Source organism: Gigantopelta aegis, chromosome 10, assembly GCF_016097555.1.
Source record: "Gigantopelta aegis isolate Gae_Host chromosome 10, Gae_host_genome, whole genome shotgun sequence".
NCBI lineage: Eukaryota > Metazoa > Mollusca > Gastropoda > Neomphalida > Peltospiridae > Gigantopelta > Gigantopelta aegis.
In genome coordinates, this window is record NC_054708.1 from 42065184 (window position 1) to 42084799 (window position 19616).

The 19616-nt window shown below is 35.4% G+C and overlaps 2 protein-coding genes across 2 annotated transcripts in view; one reads left to right on the top strand and one right to left on the bottom strand.

Annotated features, from left to right (window-relative positions):
* The window catches only part of LOC121383634 (phosphatidylinositide phosphatase SAC2-like), a 296678-nt gene that overhangs the window by 191691 nt on the left and 85371 nt on the right, over positions 1-19616 (top strand). The window lies entirely within an intron of this gene.
* LOC121382549 (carbonic anhydrase 14-like) overlaps positions 18274-19616 on the bottom strand; it is a 30383-nt gene continuing 29040 nt past the window's right edge. Inside the window, exon 8 of the mRNA XM_041512005.1 lies at positions 18274-19250. Coding sequence (XP_041367939.1) covers positions 18633-19250 — 618 coding nt within the window. The 3' untranslated portion in view covers positions 18274-18632. The remainder of the gene's footprint in view (positions 19251-19616) is intronic.

Here is a 19616-nt window from a genome sequence, read left to right on the forward strand (position 1 = left end):
TTTTTTAATCCAGATACCGACTCCAAACCCTGAGAGAGTGCTCCGCAAGGCTCAATGGGTAGGTGTAAACCACTTGCACGACCAGTGATCCATAACTGGTTCAACAAAGGCCATGGTTTGTGCTATCCTGCCTGTGGGAAGCCCAAATAAAAGATCCCTTGCTGCCTGTCGTAAAAGAGTAGCCTATGTGGCGACAGCGGGTTTCCTCTCAAAATCTGTGTGGTCCTTAACCATATGCCTGACGCCATATAACCGTAAATAAAATGTGTTGAGTGCGTCGTTAAATAAAACAGTTCTTTCTTTCTATCCATCTATCTATCTTTCGGTCTGTCGGTCTCTCTGTCTGTATAGCTTTATCATGTACAGTTACAGATCACATTTTACTTCCATGGTGTGGTGATTTACCCATTCTTGGACAGTTGTGGCCCTTGAACTTTGTTGAAGTTCCTTGGGACTGGTAGAGGACATATATATTGCTCTAGACGTACACACAAACAGTTTTGTTGCTTGGTACAGAAGATGCAAATTAAAGCTGAACTTGACATGTACTTGCATCTGGATCAATATACTGCAACATGTTTTTAAAAAACATGAATATGCTCTTCAGTGCTCTTCAGTGCTCTTCGGTGCAAGTTTGCGACATGTAAATTTAATGAAAAAACCCACATTAGTATTAATTTTGTCATGCATATCTGTATAGTTACTGTAATATTTGTGTGTACATTTCACAACTTGAGGGTGCACCCAAATAGTGAAAACAAATATATGTGTGGTTCACAGTAGCTAAAATTACCCATGTGTGTTGTATACTAATGAAATGTACTTTTTAACATTTTTGTAATGATGTGGTTGGAAGGCGTGTATTTTATTGTATCGAAAAGGGACGAATAAAATAAAAATAAATATGGTGAAAACAACAATGATTTGTGTAAGGGTGTAATTATTTTTAGAAATTGCTGAATTTAGAGGATTATTTTTTCTCCATAGGATGGTCCAGTCTGGGTTATTATAAAGTCCATTGACCCAATCAGGGTTATTATAGGCCATTGACCTAATAACAGTAATTGCTGGTCCATGTGTGAAAATCCTCATTTGGTGAAATGTGCTTCTTTCCTGATGTTTCCGTCTGCTCTGTGAACAAACAGCCTAAACAGAATCCAACTGATGACCACCATTAACCGAGAGATTGCCTCTATGACACCATAAATAAAACAATTGCACAGCCTGATCAAAACCTAATCATTTCCTGTACTAGGTAAATATTTTCACACTCACCAATTTGCATGATTTACTTCGTGACATTTTGCATTCTTACGCCACATTAGTGGCAGAAAATGACCATCAATTTAATAAGTAGTCCAATAGTGATGGGTCTCGCCTCATTAGCGAGTATAGATACATTGGCTGACCAGTGTGTGAAGCCGGAAGGCAACGTTTAGTGGACACAATTAGTAGCCATGAAAACTGAGAGTGCCGGGGGCTGTCGATGATATGCAGTGTGTAAACGTTCTGATTGCAGTTAACATTAGCAATTGTTTCCAAATGACATTTTCCCTTCAAGGCAAAACGTGTTCTTCACCTGTTGTGGTAAAAATTCTATTTTGTAATACTGTTACTGTTTTTGTAATACTGTTACTGTCACTTTATTAACGTACCTATATATCCAAAAGAGGTTCAGGCACATCTTTGTAATAAACATTCTGCTTGGACAAAAATTGTATTGAAAGAAGTTTAATAAATGTAAGTATACACTGAATAAAATAAAGAATATGTGAATTAAACTAGCATACTCATAAGTCTCAAGATAATAACTGTATATATCTAGATTCTGAGGATTAAGTGTAATTAATTTCCCATTCAAGGAAATGTTAATTCAGAGGGACATGTACACATGCACTGTGTTCAGTGAGGAAGCCTTGAAGGTGTGTTCCATTATTAGCAGATTATAAATACAGCTGTCAGAAAAGAAGTACAGAAATATTGGATATTTACAATTATTCCAACCAGTGCACCACAACTGGCCAAAGGCCGTGGTATGTGCTTTCCTGTCTGTGTAAAAGTACATATAAAAGATCCCTTGCTGCATTAGGAAAAATGTAGCGGGTTTCTGATGATGATTACGAGTCAGAAATTACCAAATGTTTGACATCCAATAGCCGATGTGCTCTAGTGGTGTTGTTAAATAAAACAAACTTCTTCATTTACAGTTATTGTTGTAAAACATATTCTGTGGTTAAAATATAAAGTTTTAAGTTAAGTTTCAAAATTTTCATTAGTGTCATCAGATCTTTTATATGCACCATCACATAAACAAAATAGCACATACCACAGTCTTTGATACATGTATATACCAGTCGTAGTACACTGGCTGGAACTAGAATAGCCATTTGGGCCCACGGACGGGGATCGATGGATATATAATGTCAATATTTTCGGTATAACATTAATTTTCTTCAAAATCAGTTGTCAATCTTGAGTTCGAGAACAGATTAATATACCTTGTGTTTTTAATAAATTTTAATAAATTATTCTTCAGGTCCATGCATAACTATAGCATACTAATAAAAACAATTAAGATACACATGCTTTTCTTTCAAAACTTACTTTTATTTAAACCAATCCATGAGACCGATGACAGATTGAATTGTACAAATTGATATCCTGTCTATAAAAAGAAGCAGATCTAAATCCAATACAGTGCATGTAATTGTGAACTAAATACTGATTAGAATGGGGGAAATAACCAAGCAAGTCCACAGAACCCATGATCTTTACAATAACAGACAGATGCCAGACTGAGGTAATGTTTTTAAGTTCCACTCTTCGCATGATCTGTATAGAGATCTCTATTTTTAGGGCTTTACTCGTTTCAGAAGGTGTCTGTGGAGAGATTAACAAGGAAATAAAAACCTAAACATTAATACATGAGGGGATTTTATTGTTATTTTCTGTTACTTGTTAAACATTACCCAGGTGGAGTTTTTTTTATTTTATGGAATACAGTTTGTTTCCTAGGTTTCAAAAAGCTAAAAAAAAATTAAAGTGTATGTCATCTGTGTGTCATTTGTAAGTCCATCCTGGATTTTATTCTTATGTGAGACATAAAAACCAGAGTGTAATATCCTTAAAAAGACTTTCTAAAGTAATTTGCTCTGTAATTCCTCTCATCTGTCCCACTGGGAGAGTGTAATAGCATCTCAATGAAAGAGTAGTCATCTTAACATCTTTAATAACTTCCATCCTAATTTATTCTTCACTGTTACAGAGCCAAAATAGTAAAACTTCATAACCTAATACCTTCAAACATCGTGTCATCTGTCACATACAATACACATATCATTGTCACCACTGGAATAAATATAGATTATAATAAATTCACATTTTATTTTAACTTATTTTCGTGTTTATATCCAGTTAAGGTTCAAGCACACTGCCCTGGGCATACAACTCGGCTACCTGGGCTTTCTGTCCATGTTATGGAATTAGTGGTTAGCTGTTAATTAGTTAGTGAGAGAGAGGTCTGTGTACTGGTCTTTCACCTACCCACTGATTTGTTAAAACTCACTCTGGAAGGGAGTTGGTGCCAGGATGTGAACCAGGTACCTACAATGTTCTTGTATATATGAGGTGGGACGTAGTTCAGTGGTAAAGTGCTCTTTATTACCCATATGGGCAGAGAGAAGGAGAGAAAGAAAAACACATTTCTTCCCCTAAATGCGTTTTGACGTCATAAACAGTGCTTTCACTATAGGCAGTTAATTGTGTGTAAGAATAGTTTCCATGGTGGAAGTCATGTCAACAACTAATTTACGTCATCAGCTCAACTTGCAAACTTATTTTCAATAACAGTATCATTAAAAAATCTTCCATAAAATGATAAATATTGAAAATGGGTAATATATAGAATACCCAATGAGCTACTTGGTAATACTGTTTATCTTGCGTGAGTGAACTGATGTTGTCGTTCCCAAGCCTTTGGTGATGGAAGGACAACATCAATTCACTCGTGCAAGACAAATGGTATTGCCAAGTAGCTCATTGGGTATTCTCTAAGTCTGATGCACAGTCGGTCTGGGATCGATCCCCTTCGGTGGGCCCATTGGGCTATTTCTTGTTCCAGTCAGTACACAACGACTAGTATATCAAAGGCCGTGGTATGTACTATCCTGTCTGTGGGATGATGCATATAAAGGATCCCTTGCTACTAATGGAAAAATATAGTGGGTTACCTCTCTACGACTGTGCCAAATTACCAAATGTTTGACATCCAATAGCCAATAATCAATAAATCAGTGTGCTCTAGTGGTGTCATTAAACAAAACAAACTCTACCTCTTGTATATATGTACTATCCAAGTTGGACCCCCCACCCCCACACACACACACTAAGATATACAATAAAAATTCCCTACAGAATTACTGAATTTGTGTGCTTTTGTTTATTGCCCTTTATTTTGACTATGGTATGGTATGGTGTTTTGGTAAAACAGTTTGACTGTTGTACAGATGTACATGTATGAACTCAAAACTAATGATCAATTGTCTAAAATAACAGATCAAATTTTGGCTATTTTATTTTTTCAAGATATACAAGTACATGTGTATATTTTCTGTTAATTGTGAGTTTTTTTTATTTGTTTTTTCAGGTAAGTGCTTGAGAGATGAGTTATGAAGGTATTGTCATCAATAAGAATATTTGTGAGTATAATGTATTCAGTTCTGATATCCATTAATCACTGTACGGCTAAACACCAATTGATGGATCCATTTATGTATTAGTCTATGCCTGATAACGCATGACTTACATTTCATCATCTTTCTAAACTATGCACATGCTGTACATGGGGACAGGATATGGCTCATTTGGTAGAGCACTCACCTGATGTGCTTTGGATGTAGGATCAGACCTCAGTGGACCCATTCTCTGATTGGGCTTTTTTCCCATCCCAACCAGTACTCCCTGAATGGTATATCAAAGGATGTGGTGTGTGCTGTTCTGTCTAGTTAAATGCATATAAAATATCCCTTGCTGCTTATGGAAATATATAGTGGGTTTCCTCTCTATGACTACATATGTGTATGTCAGAATTACCAAATATTTGACATTCAATTGCCAATGATAAAAAAATCAATGTGCTTTAGTGGTGTCTTTAAACAAAACAAACATTATATATATTTCTGATAGTAACCAAACTACAGGTATCAGATAAAGGGTTACCCAATAAACCCTGAAACCCTAAACCTGTTACAAAGGTTATTATTTACAAACATTTTATATTTAATAACAAAAAACACACACCATATTTTTTATATTTTTCTTCCATTTCTCCCATGTTTGAATGAGTTTACGTTTTGTGTCCTGCTACATGCAGAATGTAAGTTATTGGTTATTGTTGTACATTAATAGACTCCATCATATGTGGTCATGTGGGATAGAAAAAGTGCATCCGAAGTGGTGGAAATTTCGACCCGGGATGAGACCTGACCGCATATGATGGAGTCTTTTTTTTCCCCCCATCCATTCGATAAATAAACCATTATTTTACATGAACAAACAAAGATGGCTGATAAAGTAATTTCTTTATTTCACTGTTTTATCATAAATAAACTACACTATAATATTTGTCGCGTCTGTTTCATGTGTTAAATAAAATTTAACACTACAAATTAACAAGGTAGCTTTTATAATGAAGGTTTTAACGACAAAATATTGATCTAAAACTAACCAACTCTCATTAATATAATGTCATATTTTACAAACACCTTAATACTCCCCATGTTAAATTCAAGACAGATTTATTCCGTATGGGCTGACTTCATGGAATGGGTCTTAATTGTCTTGCGTAGCTAGGGATAGGAGAAATTGTTGTATTATGTATTGTACTAAAGTAATGTACAGTGTATTGTTGATGGTAAGAGTTTACAAACAACAACTGATACTGATAGATTAGAGAGGAACAAATGAGACTGGCAAATCTCTTGGTGACTTGGACCAATCCGTTTGCATTTTGTCAGGTCAGTTAAATAGATTATATTATTTACAGACAAAAGCAGATTGGTCTGGTTGGCAAAACAACATTCTGTTTGTCACCGCATCGTACCCACACAGCACTAGTTAATAATTCCATTACAGCGATTCTGTTTTTTCTCACCTGAAGCTAATTGTGCAGAGAATACTGATTAAACTAACAGTCAGACCGTATTAGGCGGTCACCTAGCCAAGGAGGCATCAGAAATTGGTCAATTAAGACTATTGTTTATAAGGAAACAGAGATAAATGTGTGTCACTGGCCTTGGGTGGTGCTATAGTGGTTCAACTGTCAGACTTTATTGAAGGCTAGTTTGTTGGTTTTGTTTAACGGCACCACTAGAGCACATTGATTAAGACTATTGTTTATAAGGAAACAGAGATAAATGTGTGTCACTGGCCTTGGGTGGTGCTATAGTGGTTCAACTGTCAGACTTTATTGAAGGCTAGTTTGTGTGTTTTGTTTAACGACACCACTAGAGCACATTGATGAATTATTCATTGGCTATTTTATGTCAAACATTTGGTAATTCTGACTCGTAGTCATCAGAGGAAACCTATATTTTCCCATATGCAGCTAGGGATCTTTTATATGCACTTTCCCACAAACAGGAAAGCACATACATGTACCACCTTTGACCAGTTACGATGCACTGGTTGGAACGAGAAAGAAAAAATTGGTGGTTCGATCCTGGGATGCAAGCAGCACCTTAAGTGAACACTCAACAGACTGAGCTAAATCCCACACCATAAGGCTGGTAGGTACTGGGTTATCATTCCGGTACCGGCTTCCACTCGGAGTGAGTTTAAGGCCACTATACATACACACAAACGTGTCTCTCACTAACCACTGACTTGGATATACCCACGAAAATTAAATGAAATGAATGTGTGTCACTGCTTGTCCTCAAAATGTATTGTGCTTAAAGAAAACACAGAGAAAGGGAGAGAAGATGAGAGCGAGAGAGAAAATATAATTTATTTGATGCAGTTATAAGTAACACACCGGCCTCGATGGCGTCGTGGTTAGGCCATCGGTTTACAGGCTGGTAGGTACTGGGTTCGGATCCCAGTCGAGGCATGGGATTTTTAATCCAGATACCGACTCCAAACCCTGAGTGAGTGCTCTGCAAGGCTCAATGGGTAGGTGTAAACCACTTGCACCGACCAGTGATCCATAACTGGTTCAACAAAGGCCATGGTTTGTGCTATCCTGCCTGTGGGAAGCGCAAATAACAGATCCCTTGCTGCTAATCGGAAGAGTAGCCCATATAGTGGCAACAGCGGGTTTCCTCTCAATATCTGTGTGGTTCTTAACCATATGTCTGACGCCATATAACCGTAAATAAAATGTGTTGAGTGCGTCGTTAAATAAAACATTTCTTTCTTTCTTTATAAGTAACATTATATCTAAGTGCCCCTAACTTAGATCATCAAGATAAACGTCTCCAGCATGATATTTATTTTTGTGATGTTTATTGCTGTGCCATAATCTAAGGTTCAATAGATGTCAAAATGTAAAAAAAATGGACCGTAGATGAACTATACCCTAACCATACATAAAAACATGAATGGATTATTTTATCTGTACTCTGTATAATGATTGGAACTTGGAAGGTTGCAATATACAAGCTTTACATTTTTAACCTTATACAGTTGAACCTGGTCTAACGGACACCTGTATATAACGGTCACCTGCATATAACGGCCACTATACCTCCCAATGCATTTCCTTCCTTATTTGACCTGTACATAATGGTCACCTGTCCTAAACGGCCAGCGGTCACTATTTTTAATCCAAAATCATAGGTTGAACCTGCTATAACGGTCACAAGATGATCGTTGTGAAGACGTTTTTTGGTTTATTTTTTGTCCCTGGTTATGTCTTTACTTTTTCAGTCATCTTAAAAATTATAAATTAAATGTATTTATATGGCCATGTCTGTAGCTTTGGGTTTATTTTCCGTCAAAGTAAAGTTCCATTGTAATTCTCTGATTGTAATTGAAAAACAAACGGGCACTCAATAACTTCTGTGACACGCAGATACTGGTGGTGTAATTTGATTGGTTCTCGGCATCCTCACTGAACAGTAGATGACTTCCCATTGGCTGTACATGATGTCATCTGTATGTATGGTCACTCTATTGAGTCTCGAGAAACCAAACAAATAAGGTGTTATGTTAAATGTCTGATTGTTTCTAGTCAGACATAATTGGTAAATAAACATGAATTGCTGAAGGCGGTTAGTAAAGATGCCCTGTGTTAGGATTATTTAATGACTCATGATCTTAAGAAAGCAACAGGCAATGATGACATAAACAAGGTATAGTGTGGGAATAGTTTTAAACTGCAACAGTTGCGATATGTTTTAATATATGGGTTCTAATTTTGAACCAATATACAAGGGCCACCTGTCTATAATGGCCACTTTTGTCATGTCCCTTGGGTTGCCGTTATATACAGGTTTGACTGTATATGTTACTTTTTCCATTTGATTTGGTAATATGCATCTTTTAATACTTTTTTTTTTAATAACCAAAACGTAACTGGACTTATATCTTTATTATAACATCTATGTTGATCTTCAAAACTGTTCAGAAATTTGATTGTGTAAGTGTTTCAAAAGTGAATGTAGTTCACCTTCACTTGAATAATTTCCACAGTTTGTATTTAGATGGGTATGCTGAACATTAGGATATTAAACTGAATGATAAGAACTTTAATTAAAGGGAATAATAGATATGGTGTGGGTGTATAAGAGTGGGAGTGATTACATGCACTTTGAAATGCAGTGAAGTGTTTGCCTATATATCAGTCAGTGGGTTAGAGACTGCAGTAACAGCTAAATATGCCATTATGGCCTAAAACCCTCTGGGATGCCAATCAGTCAAGCACTGGCGACACTTTAATTTGAAAACTATGAAGAAAAATGGCAGGATAACGTGAAGTGTTCTATGTTAGACGGTAACTTCACCTTCTCAATACACGTGTACCATTGATTTCCAGACCTAATTTACAGCTTTCCTGTCATTAACGCAATTGAGACTCACCACTTACGCCTTCTCACACCAGTATTGTCTGTACAAACAGCACGCTGCATGGACCTTTTGCCCAGATCAGAGGTTTTCTCCTCTGGGGCATTCAATGCCCTTCCTTCTCCATATTGACATACATTCACTGCAGTTCTTGTTCCTAGTGTTTGATTGTGCAATGGGTTGCCACTATATCTGGTTATAGGAACACCATATCTCCACGTCATACAGCAAGGATCTGTTTGTGTCCGTCAGAGATTCTCTCCCTCCCACCAGGATTCTGATACCTTTTGCCCATGTAATGTGTTGGCAGTGGGTTTCTTACATTTTCACATTGTCTATCCAAAGTGTCCCAGTTCCTAGATAGAGGATAATAAACAAGTTACCAGTTATTATCAAATTTATGTTCAAAGAGAAATAATTTGCACTTATCACAAGCTTTTAGTGAGTGACAAGTGAAAATTATTTGATGATGGACATAAATTTGATAATAAAGTTTGTTTTATTTAACGACGCCACTGGAGCACATTGATTTTTTATCTTATCATCGGCTATTGGACGTCAAACATATGGTCATTCTGACACTGTGTTTTAGAGGAAACCCGCTGTCGCCACATAGGCTACTCTTTTTACGACAGGCAGCAAGGGATCTTTTATTTGCGCTTCCCACAGACAGGATAGCACAAACCATAGCCTTTGTTGAACCAGTTATGGATCACTGGTCGGTGCAAGTGGTTTACACCTACCCATTGAGCCTTACGGAGCACTCACTCAGGGTTTGGAGTCGGTATCTGGATTAAAAATCCCATGCCTCGACTGGGATCCGAACCCAGTACCTACCAGCCTGTAGACCGATGGCCTGCCACGACGCCACCGAGGCCGGTAAATTTGATAATAACTGCATGGTACCGAGTTTGTTATTCTATTTATTACCCCAGCTATTTTTCTTCTAAAAGCCTTTATTTTCTGTATGCATACACGTATATGTATTTATAAAAACAATGTAAATCACTGTACACACTGTTCTGAGTATTGCTATAACTTTGTATTTCAATCACTTCAAAGAAAATTTTCAAAAACCAAAGTTATATATTCTGTTTTAAAAAATCAGTAATGAATTGCATTAAACACTTTGAAACTGATATTTTATTACAAGTTTAATACTGAAAACAGAAAGCTATAAAAGCAAATTCTTTAAACTACAATGTACATGACATCATTTTGTGTGTTTTCCTAATGATGATGATGTCATATTTAGTACCGACAAGGTCATTGGTTTGTAAGCATCAGGTGCATCCAATATAGTACATTACATGACACCAAAGCAGAATATTTCTCACTTAAAAAATATGAAAAATATTTTCCCTGTTATAAATGACTGCTGGGGTAATAAACATCTAATATTCACTGATTAAACAATGTGTTGAGGTGTTAAACACACATTTCATATTGATGCCAAATTGCTCTCATACTTATACCCATTGTTAATCTTGTTTCTAACCCATCATTTTTAAATAGAATATTACAAAAAGTCTTTAACAGGATATACCCACTAAATATTTCAAGAATGCCTCAATACATTTCATCATTGCATGGATATATTTCCTGACTGTAGGTAAACATGGATATTTTGCATAGGTAAACATTACAGATATTGTGCCTGCCTGTGGGTATAGACATTAACATTTTGCATAGGTAGATATTTTGCCTACCTGTATATATAGTACAGCACTCTTACAACGGACTGGAAGGGACCATGATAGTTCTTTATAGTAGTAGTTCATTGTACACATTTGTATAAGTTGGTTATTAATGTATTGGAAGATAAAAAAGGATTTTACAATCAGTTCGTTCTATGCAGTTGTTCGTTCTAAGCATATTCGTTATAAGTGTCCTTTGCAGTAGATGTTATGGATATTTTGCATAGGTAGATGTTACAGATATTCTTTTGACTGTAGGTAGTCATTGACATTTTGCATAGGTAGAAGTTACAGATATTTTGCCTAGGTAGCTTTATATGTAGGTATTAACACATGGATATTTTGCATAGGTAGATGTTACAGATATTCTTTTGACTGTAGGTAGTCATTGACATTTTGCATAGGTAGAAGTTACAGATATTTTGCCTAGGTAGCTTTATATGTAGGTATTAACACATGGATATTTTGCATAGGTAGATGTTACAGATATTCTTTTGACTGTAGGTAGTCATTGACATTTTGCATAGGTAGAAGTTACAGATATTTTGCCTAGGTAGCTTTATATGTAGGTATTAACACATGGATATTTTGCATAGGTAGATGTTACAGATATTCTTTTGACTGTAGGTAGTCATTGACATTTTGCATAGGTAGAAGTTACAGATATTTTGCCTAGGTAGCTTTATATGTAGGTATTAACACATGGATATTTTGCATAGGTAGATGTTACAGATATTCTTTTGACTGTAGGTAGTCATTGACATTTTGCATAGGTAGAAGTTACAGATATTTTGCCTAGGTAGCTTTATATGTAGGTATTAACACATGGATATTTTGCATAGGTAGATGTTACAGATATTCTTTTGACTGTAGGTAGTCATTGACATTTTGCATAGGTAGAAGTTACAGATATTTTGCCTAGGTAGCTTTATATGTAGGTATTAACACATGGATATTTTGCATAGGTAGATGTTACAGATATTCTTTTGACTGTAGGTAGTCATTGACATTTTGCATAGGTAGAAGTTACAGATATTTTGCCTAGGTAGCTTTATATGTAGGTATTAACACATGGATATTTTGCATAGGTAGATGTTACAGATATTCTTTTGACTGTAGGTAGTCATTGACATTTTGCATAGGTAGAAGTTACAGATATTTTGCCTAGGTAGCTTTATATGTAGGTATTAACACATGGATATTTTGCATAGGTAGATGTTACAGATATTCTTTTGACTAGGTAGTCATTGACATTTTGCATAGGTAGATGTTACAGATATTTTGCCTAGGTAGCTTTATATGTAGGTATTAACACATGGATATTTTGTTCCGGCATAGCTAGGTTATACATGCATGTACCTCCAAAGGCGGTTAACGTATGTTGTTCATTAGGCTGATGTCTCCATTCCAAGCTTGGGCACATGCTACCTTAGTTACACTATAATTATCTCATTAGTCACTGTAGAAGATAAAGATTCTGTTACATGTGTACATGTATTGAAGTGTAGGATGACTGACCTGGGTGTCGATTCACATCACTCTGCTAATAGACTGCACAATCCCCCACAACCCACACATTGACATGCATGGTAGTTCTTGTGAAAAACTAAACCATTTGCCATTCATAGGCGAATGTGCTTTTTTGTCACTGATATCGTTTTTCAAACGATGATCATCATAATTAACTAATAAGAGGATATTTATGTGTTTTATATACGTAGCATACTATATAGGAACTGTATCGCCTAACCACACACATGTAGCTATACAGCATTGATCTAACTAACTTTCCAATTTCTGATAAAAAAAGAAAAAGGAACTATAGTTCATTATTGCAAATGAAAGAAAGAAATGTTTTATTTAACGACGCACTCAACACATTTTATTTACGGTTATATGACATCAGACATATGGTTAAGGACCACACAGATTTTGAGAGGAAAACCGCTGTCACCACTACATGGGCTGCTCTTTCCGATTAGCAGCAAGGGATCTTTTATTTGCACCTCCCACAGGCAGGATAGCACAAACCATGACCTTTGTTGAACCAGTTATGGATCACTGGTCGGTGAAAGTGGTTTACACCTACCCATTGAGCCTTGCGGAGCACTCACTCAGGGTTTGGAGTCAGTATCTGGATTAAAAATCCCATGCCTCGACTGGGATCCGAACCCAGTAGCTACCAGCCTGTAGACCGATGACCTAACCACGATGCCACCGAGGCCAGTTTATTGCAAATGAATAAATACTAATGAGTTGCTATTGATTGTGATGATTTTGCACTATGGTGGTTAATGATCACATTCAAGTATACATGTTTATGTGCTAGCTTGTCTGGAATGGGCAGGACATATGGCCCAGTGGTAAAGCGCTCGCCTGATGTGCAGTCAGTCGGTGGGCATGTAGAGCTATTTCTCGTTCCAACCAGTGCATCATGACTGATATTTCAAATGCTGTAGTACGGTATGTCTGTGGGATGGTGCATATAAAAGATTCCTTACTACTAATGGAAAAATGTAGCCTGTCTCGTCCCTCAGACTATATGTCAGAATTACCAAATGTTTCACATCCAGTAGTTTATGATTACTAAATCAGTGTGCTCTAGTGGTGTTGTTAAACAAAACAAACTTTAACTTTAGTTTGTCCAGCACAGTATTTGCATATCAGTTGTCCCTGGTTGCCACGAACAAAGTGAGGTCAAGACACATCTACAGCTGATGTCTATTTTAGAGCACCCAAGGGAAACCAAGACTGCCAAGCCATATGATGTTGAAGTCCTTAATTAATTTTTTACACCAGAGAATTCATTTACTCTAAAAGCAGTGAATTGATTTATTTGGCCTATATTGTGTACAAACAGTTACATTTGTATTTAAGCTAATGTTTGAGTTAGGCTTTGTTGCTGAACAATACAGATATTAAGCTTACGATGTAGCTATAGTAATATTTATTAATACAAACACACATTTTGGTACCATGGTATATTTAACAATCTGAATGACCAAACCGTAATATGTGACCAGGGCCGTATCTCTGTGCAATGTAGAGTCGATTGGGCATTTGGCAAAATAGTGGTTGATTGCATGAATCTTTATCTACTGCCTTATCTATAGAGGAGGACAGCCACTCCCAAGGAGATCATTCATAGACTTTCCAATTTTGTAGTTTACAATGTTTATTCTGTATGAAAAACTAAATCAGATATGCAAAAATACACACTTATTTCATTGTGATTGTGGTGTTAGTAAAACAAAGGTGCACAAGGATTGTATGTGAGGCATGATTTGCTGTGGTACCCACCACTATAAGTATAGTCCTTTAGATACAATTTGCTCATAAGTCATATATACAATTTGCTCATAAGTCATACATGTATATACAATATGCTCTAAGTCATATACATGTATACAATTTGCTCATAAGTCATATTATCTAACACACATAAAATTATTGTGATGTCATTCTGTTAATACAGTTGTTCTCTTCATTTATTTATTTATTTATTTATTTATGATTCAAGTGTTATGCATTGATATGTTTTTCTTATGAAATAAGTTTGGGAATTGTATGTTTATTGACACTGTACATAAGGATTTTAATCCACTATATTGCATTTTTTTAAATTACTTTACTTTATTATTATTATTATTATTATTTTTAGTAAGATCACAATCAAACTGAATTAAGTGTGAATGTTTGTATATCGGATTATGGATTTTCTTACAGAATAAACATTGTAAACTATAAACTTGGAAGGGTATGAATGCTAGTAGCAGGGAGAAACTACCTTAAATTATAAGACTTTCTCCAGCCACTGTTGATATTTTAAATATACCTTGAGACATGCAGTCTAGAACCTGGCTATAGTAGGTAATTTATAAATAAATCATTACATTAATTATTTTAAAGTAAGGTGTGACGCTACGAATCATTCTTCGCCATCAGCAAAATGAAGCAGTCACATGAAGTTTCAAATAAAATGCATTAAAACATTTTTTTGCAAGATCACTTTGCCACTCTCCTGTGGTGCATTGTCTTTTTTACAGTTAAGGGAAGGGAACTATATTAACGTGCCCACATCCTTGCGGTTCGGGCACTACAGTTAAGTTTTCAGGTGGTGTTGTGAAGACTAATAAATACAGCAACTCAGTCAGTGGTGATATTTTCTACAACTGGTCTATCGTGAATTGCTCTTCCACAATAGAACAACACAGAACAGCTAGGTTAAGCCCAATCCTAAAAAGGTGAACATCTGAAAAGGGACTGAGTCTGGCTTATAATTGTGAATAAAAGAAAGGAATGTTTTAAATTGATCAACATCTTGTTTAATTGCTGGATCTAAACTGATCTGTTTTCCTCTCTTAACTGCTGTTAAAAGTTCAACCTGGCGACTCGGCAAGCCTCATGACTGCATATGATGTATTCTTACAAACCCACATAAGTTTATCACATTTGCTATTCCTGTCTTGCATAATGCAAGTATGAAAGAAATAACAATGAGCACAACGCTGTACCGGTATTCAGTTTTAACAAATTGAAAACAACAAAGACAAATTTGAAGTTTTATTTTAAAACAAAAAACAAAAACAAAACACATTTATACATTTACTACAGAGTGATATACAACATTGCATGTATCTCATCCCAAGTATTGACTTAACAATGCACCACACAGTTAAAGTAGTTTTTAGACAATGTAAAATAGTTTAGCTGTTACAGCTTTTTTACAGTTAACTTACACATGCATTACATACAACTTTTCGATTAATTAAATTATGAATTTTGGCAAATTAAGTGTTTCTGATCATCCTGGTATGTAAATGTACTTCTGAAACTGGAACAAGCGATTTACAAATACATTGCAACTGACCACACTTTGAATAAACTGAAAAATTTTCCTTTCAAACTGAGCTGAACTTTCTAATCCCAAATTAAAAAAATCTTGAATAACTGGAGTCTGTTAGTCCATAGTGATCTTGATATATTCCCTTTAGTCTGTCTTTTTTAAGTTTGACACAATTACTGCAATACTAGATGGTACATGTGTACATGCATGGATTTACATGGTTTAATACACTGTTTATCCATGCTCAGATAAATAGTCAAATCAAATTCCTCAGACCTTTAAAGCAGTGATTGATTTATTTTAAAAGAAGATATTTAGACTGATAATTATAACTTAAAACTCATAATACTCTGACAACTATGGGTATTACTATAGCAGTATGTATTAAGCTTTATTTTATTTAATTCATTGCAGTATTTTTGTGAATTTACCACACATATGCATGGATGTGAAGTAAAAACATGGACTTAATGACACTATACAAAGCTGCACATCACCGTACAGTAACTTTCTATGGTCTATGCACTTGGTACAATGTAAATACATATAAAGTTATCCTCCTCATATTTTCTTGTTTAAAACAGAAATAACATTCTTAAATTGGATTATACTTGAAATTGGATAATGATCTGATTTGTTTGAATTATTAGTACATTATTAAGTCATAATAAATTAATTGCTAGATTTAATATTTTTTAGTGGGAGAGTTTTGACTAACTGTTTTTCTAATGACGACATTAGTTAGACATGCATATAATCCCCCAAAACATGGACAAATTGAGTTATATCTTTTTCTATAAGGAAATGATTACAAATCAGTAGTATCCCTGTCCCAGTCAAACTGGAGACTAATGTAGTAAAATCTAGTAATTTAATTTATTAAATGTCCTTTTGTAAATACATTCAAATACTGAGCATATTGAAAATAAATGTCTTTCGAAACCACCAGCACGTGATTACATATTCTGTGTAAATACAGGTCTATATGTTATTAAAAAGTACATTCATTTCCTTCATTCTATATGTTGTTATTAATCTGACTACAAACAGGTAAAATATTTTAGTTTTTATTTATCTCTTTCTGTTAAGCAATCACAACTTGTTAGTGTCTGGGTTTTTTTCTTCTTTTTTGTTCTATTTTATTTGTTTGGTTAGTTAATTTATTATAAAATGAGAAAAACAGAATAAACCTTAAACAAAAACCATGACCAATATCCATGGTGATGACTAAATCTGTGTTAAAACCTAGCTTCTATCATATGAGCTGTAACCGACTAGAAACGCTATTTTTGTGACTGACAAACATGTTTCATGGACTAGTAAAACTGGTGATTACTAAAATAAAAGATACTGTAGCCGACATTGTTTTGAGATAAAAAAATTATTAAAACCTATCAACATTACTACCTCTTTTGGGCAAACCAGAATAGCGACATATGTATGTAGTAATTGCTACACCGTGTTTTAGGTTTATGAATGTGCAAAACTACAACATTGTACTTGTAAAATGTTTCTGTCTGAGAATCAAGTTGCTCTGTACAGATTAAAGATGAATATATTGTTAAAATGCATAATTTAGGTAAATACTTTTTTAAAATGAATATTCATTTAAATAAATTATTATATACTATATAAAATATTCAGTGTAAGTACTGGGTTCAGTTACAGTCGGCATACAATATTCAATCTTAAATAAATTATTATATACTATATAAAATTTCAAAACTAAGTACAATTGGTTCAGTTACAGTCGGCATACAATATTTAAGCTTCAAACGTACATTTGTAGATAAAATTTCAAACTATGGCAGTTTAGTATAACACAGTGTGTGTGAATGTGTGTGTGTGTGTGTGTGGCAGTGTGAAAGAGTAGTGTGTGTGTGTGTGTGTGTGTGTGTGTGTGTGTGTTCACGTGTGTGTATGTGATTTAAATCAACATTGTTAGTTCTTCATTAGTAAAACCCAAAACTAACAGAGTGACATATTTTTGTCATGTTAAAGAGCAAATATACCACATTGACTGAGTACATGCATTGGTATTGATAATTGTACCGATATATGACCGACTTTTATTTAATCAGGGTGGGACTTAGCCAATGGTACAGTGCTCATGCAATGAACAGTCGGTCTGGGATCGATCCTCGTCGGTGGGCCCATTGGGCTATTTCTCTTTAAGGATGTACATGTGTGGCCACTGTGTTGATGAACGATAAAGCCTGGATCCTTTCCAGAGTTTCTTTGTTTGTTGTGTTAATGTATTTGTATTTGAAAGCTAGTGAAATTTCCATTAAACCAATATGTATTAAAATGATTACTGTTACAGTAGTTTTGCACCCTGAAAAGTATATATTCCTAGTATCTCAATCCTGTCACCCACTAGAGTTTACTACCCCAGAATTTCATGTGTGCGGGGTTATCATTAAATGTTTGTTCATTCATTCATCCCATACATGTAATTCTATGTATCACCGATGTACCAATAAAATTATTTTCATAGTCATCTGAACACATTAAAGCTGAATATTGTAACATGACTAAAAACAATTACACTTTCTTCTTGTCAGACATGGACATGCAAATACTCTCAACATCAATTTTTCTATTTGAACACACTCAAGCAAAAACATTTATATGCATAAAACATTACAAAAATGGTATAATATGATGTGAGATATTTTGTTTCATATTTATTCATCTTTCCAATAACATTTTAGCAAATAGTAGATACGAGATAATATACGTGTATGTAACACAGCATTGCATAAGATGTTCTCAGTTATATAAATGTTTTACATGCATGCAGCTGCTAACTGTAAATAGGATTTCGAGATTAGGTAGATTGTAGTATACAAACATATACATTAGTACTGTATAAAAACAAAGGTTAAATGTTTTGTCAGCCTATAATCTAGTAGAAAATCTGAGGAATTATTAAAACACAACACTCTTTTAGAAATCTAGGTTTGGGGAAAAACCTACTTGGCATTTTATTAAAAAAAAAAAAATTGTTCTTTGATTTGACAGTATTAGCAGAGAGTATATAATGTGTACATCAGCACGGCTGTTAAAGTGCCGAACGAAACTGAAATCGTCTTGGCAGAGCTTTTGGTGTAGCCAACAGTCATTCCTGCATTTGTGTATTGAACAGGTGGTGATGCACTCAGTTTGAAGCTGCGATAAATGTTGCGGTCATTCCTCGGTTGGAGTGGACGGAAGTTGTTGACCAGTCTTTCCTGAACGTCCACCATGCCCGGCTCACTGTCCACATTGTAGAGACCTCGCTCTCTTTCCGGATGGATGGTCGCATGCTCCATGGACTCCTTCTCCTTCTCCAGGATGTGCTGCATCATGTTTTCCTCGGCCTGTTTGGCCAGCTGTTCGTCCAGTACGGGTTTGGTGCTGTAAGAGTCAGTGATGGCCGCAGCCATCTCCTTGTCCAGCTTCCGCTCCTCCATCAGTGCCTTCAGCTCTGTCTCCTGGACCGGGTCGCCACGGATACCAAGTTCATCAATTACCTTCTCAGCGTCTTCTTCAGCCTTCATTTTCTTTGACTTTGACCTCTTCGATCTGTGGCCGTGTTTCTTGTGCTGTCCCTTCTTCTTAGGTGTCCTTTTGTGCTTCAGAATCTGTCGGAACTCGAGCATCTGAAATATTAATGAGATGTTGGATTTTGCTTTTCTGTGGTGTGTTCCCAATTAAGGTCAGCCAAAATGGAAAGAATTTTAGTGAAAATGTTTTAATTTATGACCATTGTCTTGCACAATTCAGAAATGTTTGGGTGTGGCACTATGGATTTGAATGCAACCACAGTCACCATGTGGTATGGGAGCCTCCCCCAGAAAGAAAATGGATTAAGTTTAGGGTTAGGGTTAGAAAAATCATACAGTAATGATAAGAGTTATTAATTTTTTCAAAAAGTTAACTTAAAAAAAACAATCTGCAAAAATATTTGGGTATGGCACCATACCCGTTTTTACCCTCTGGCAGAAACCCTGCAATTATAACTACTT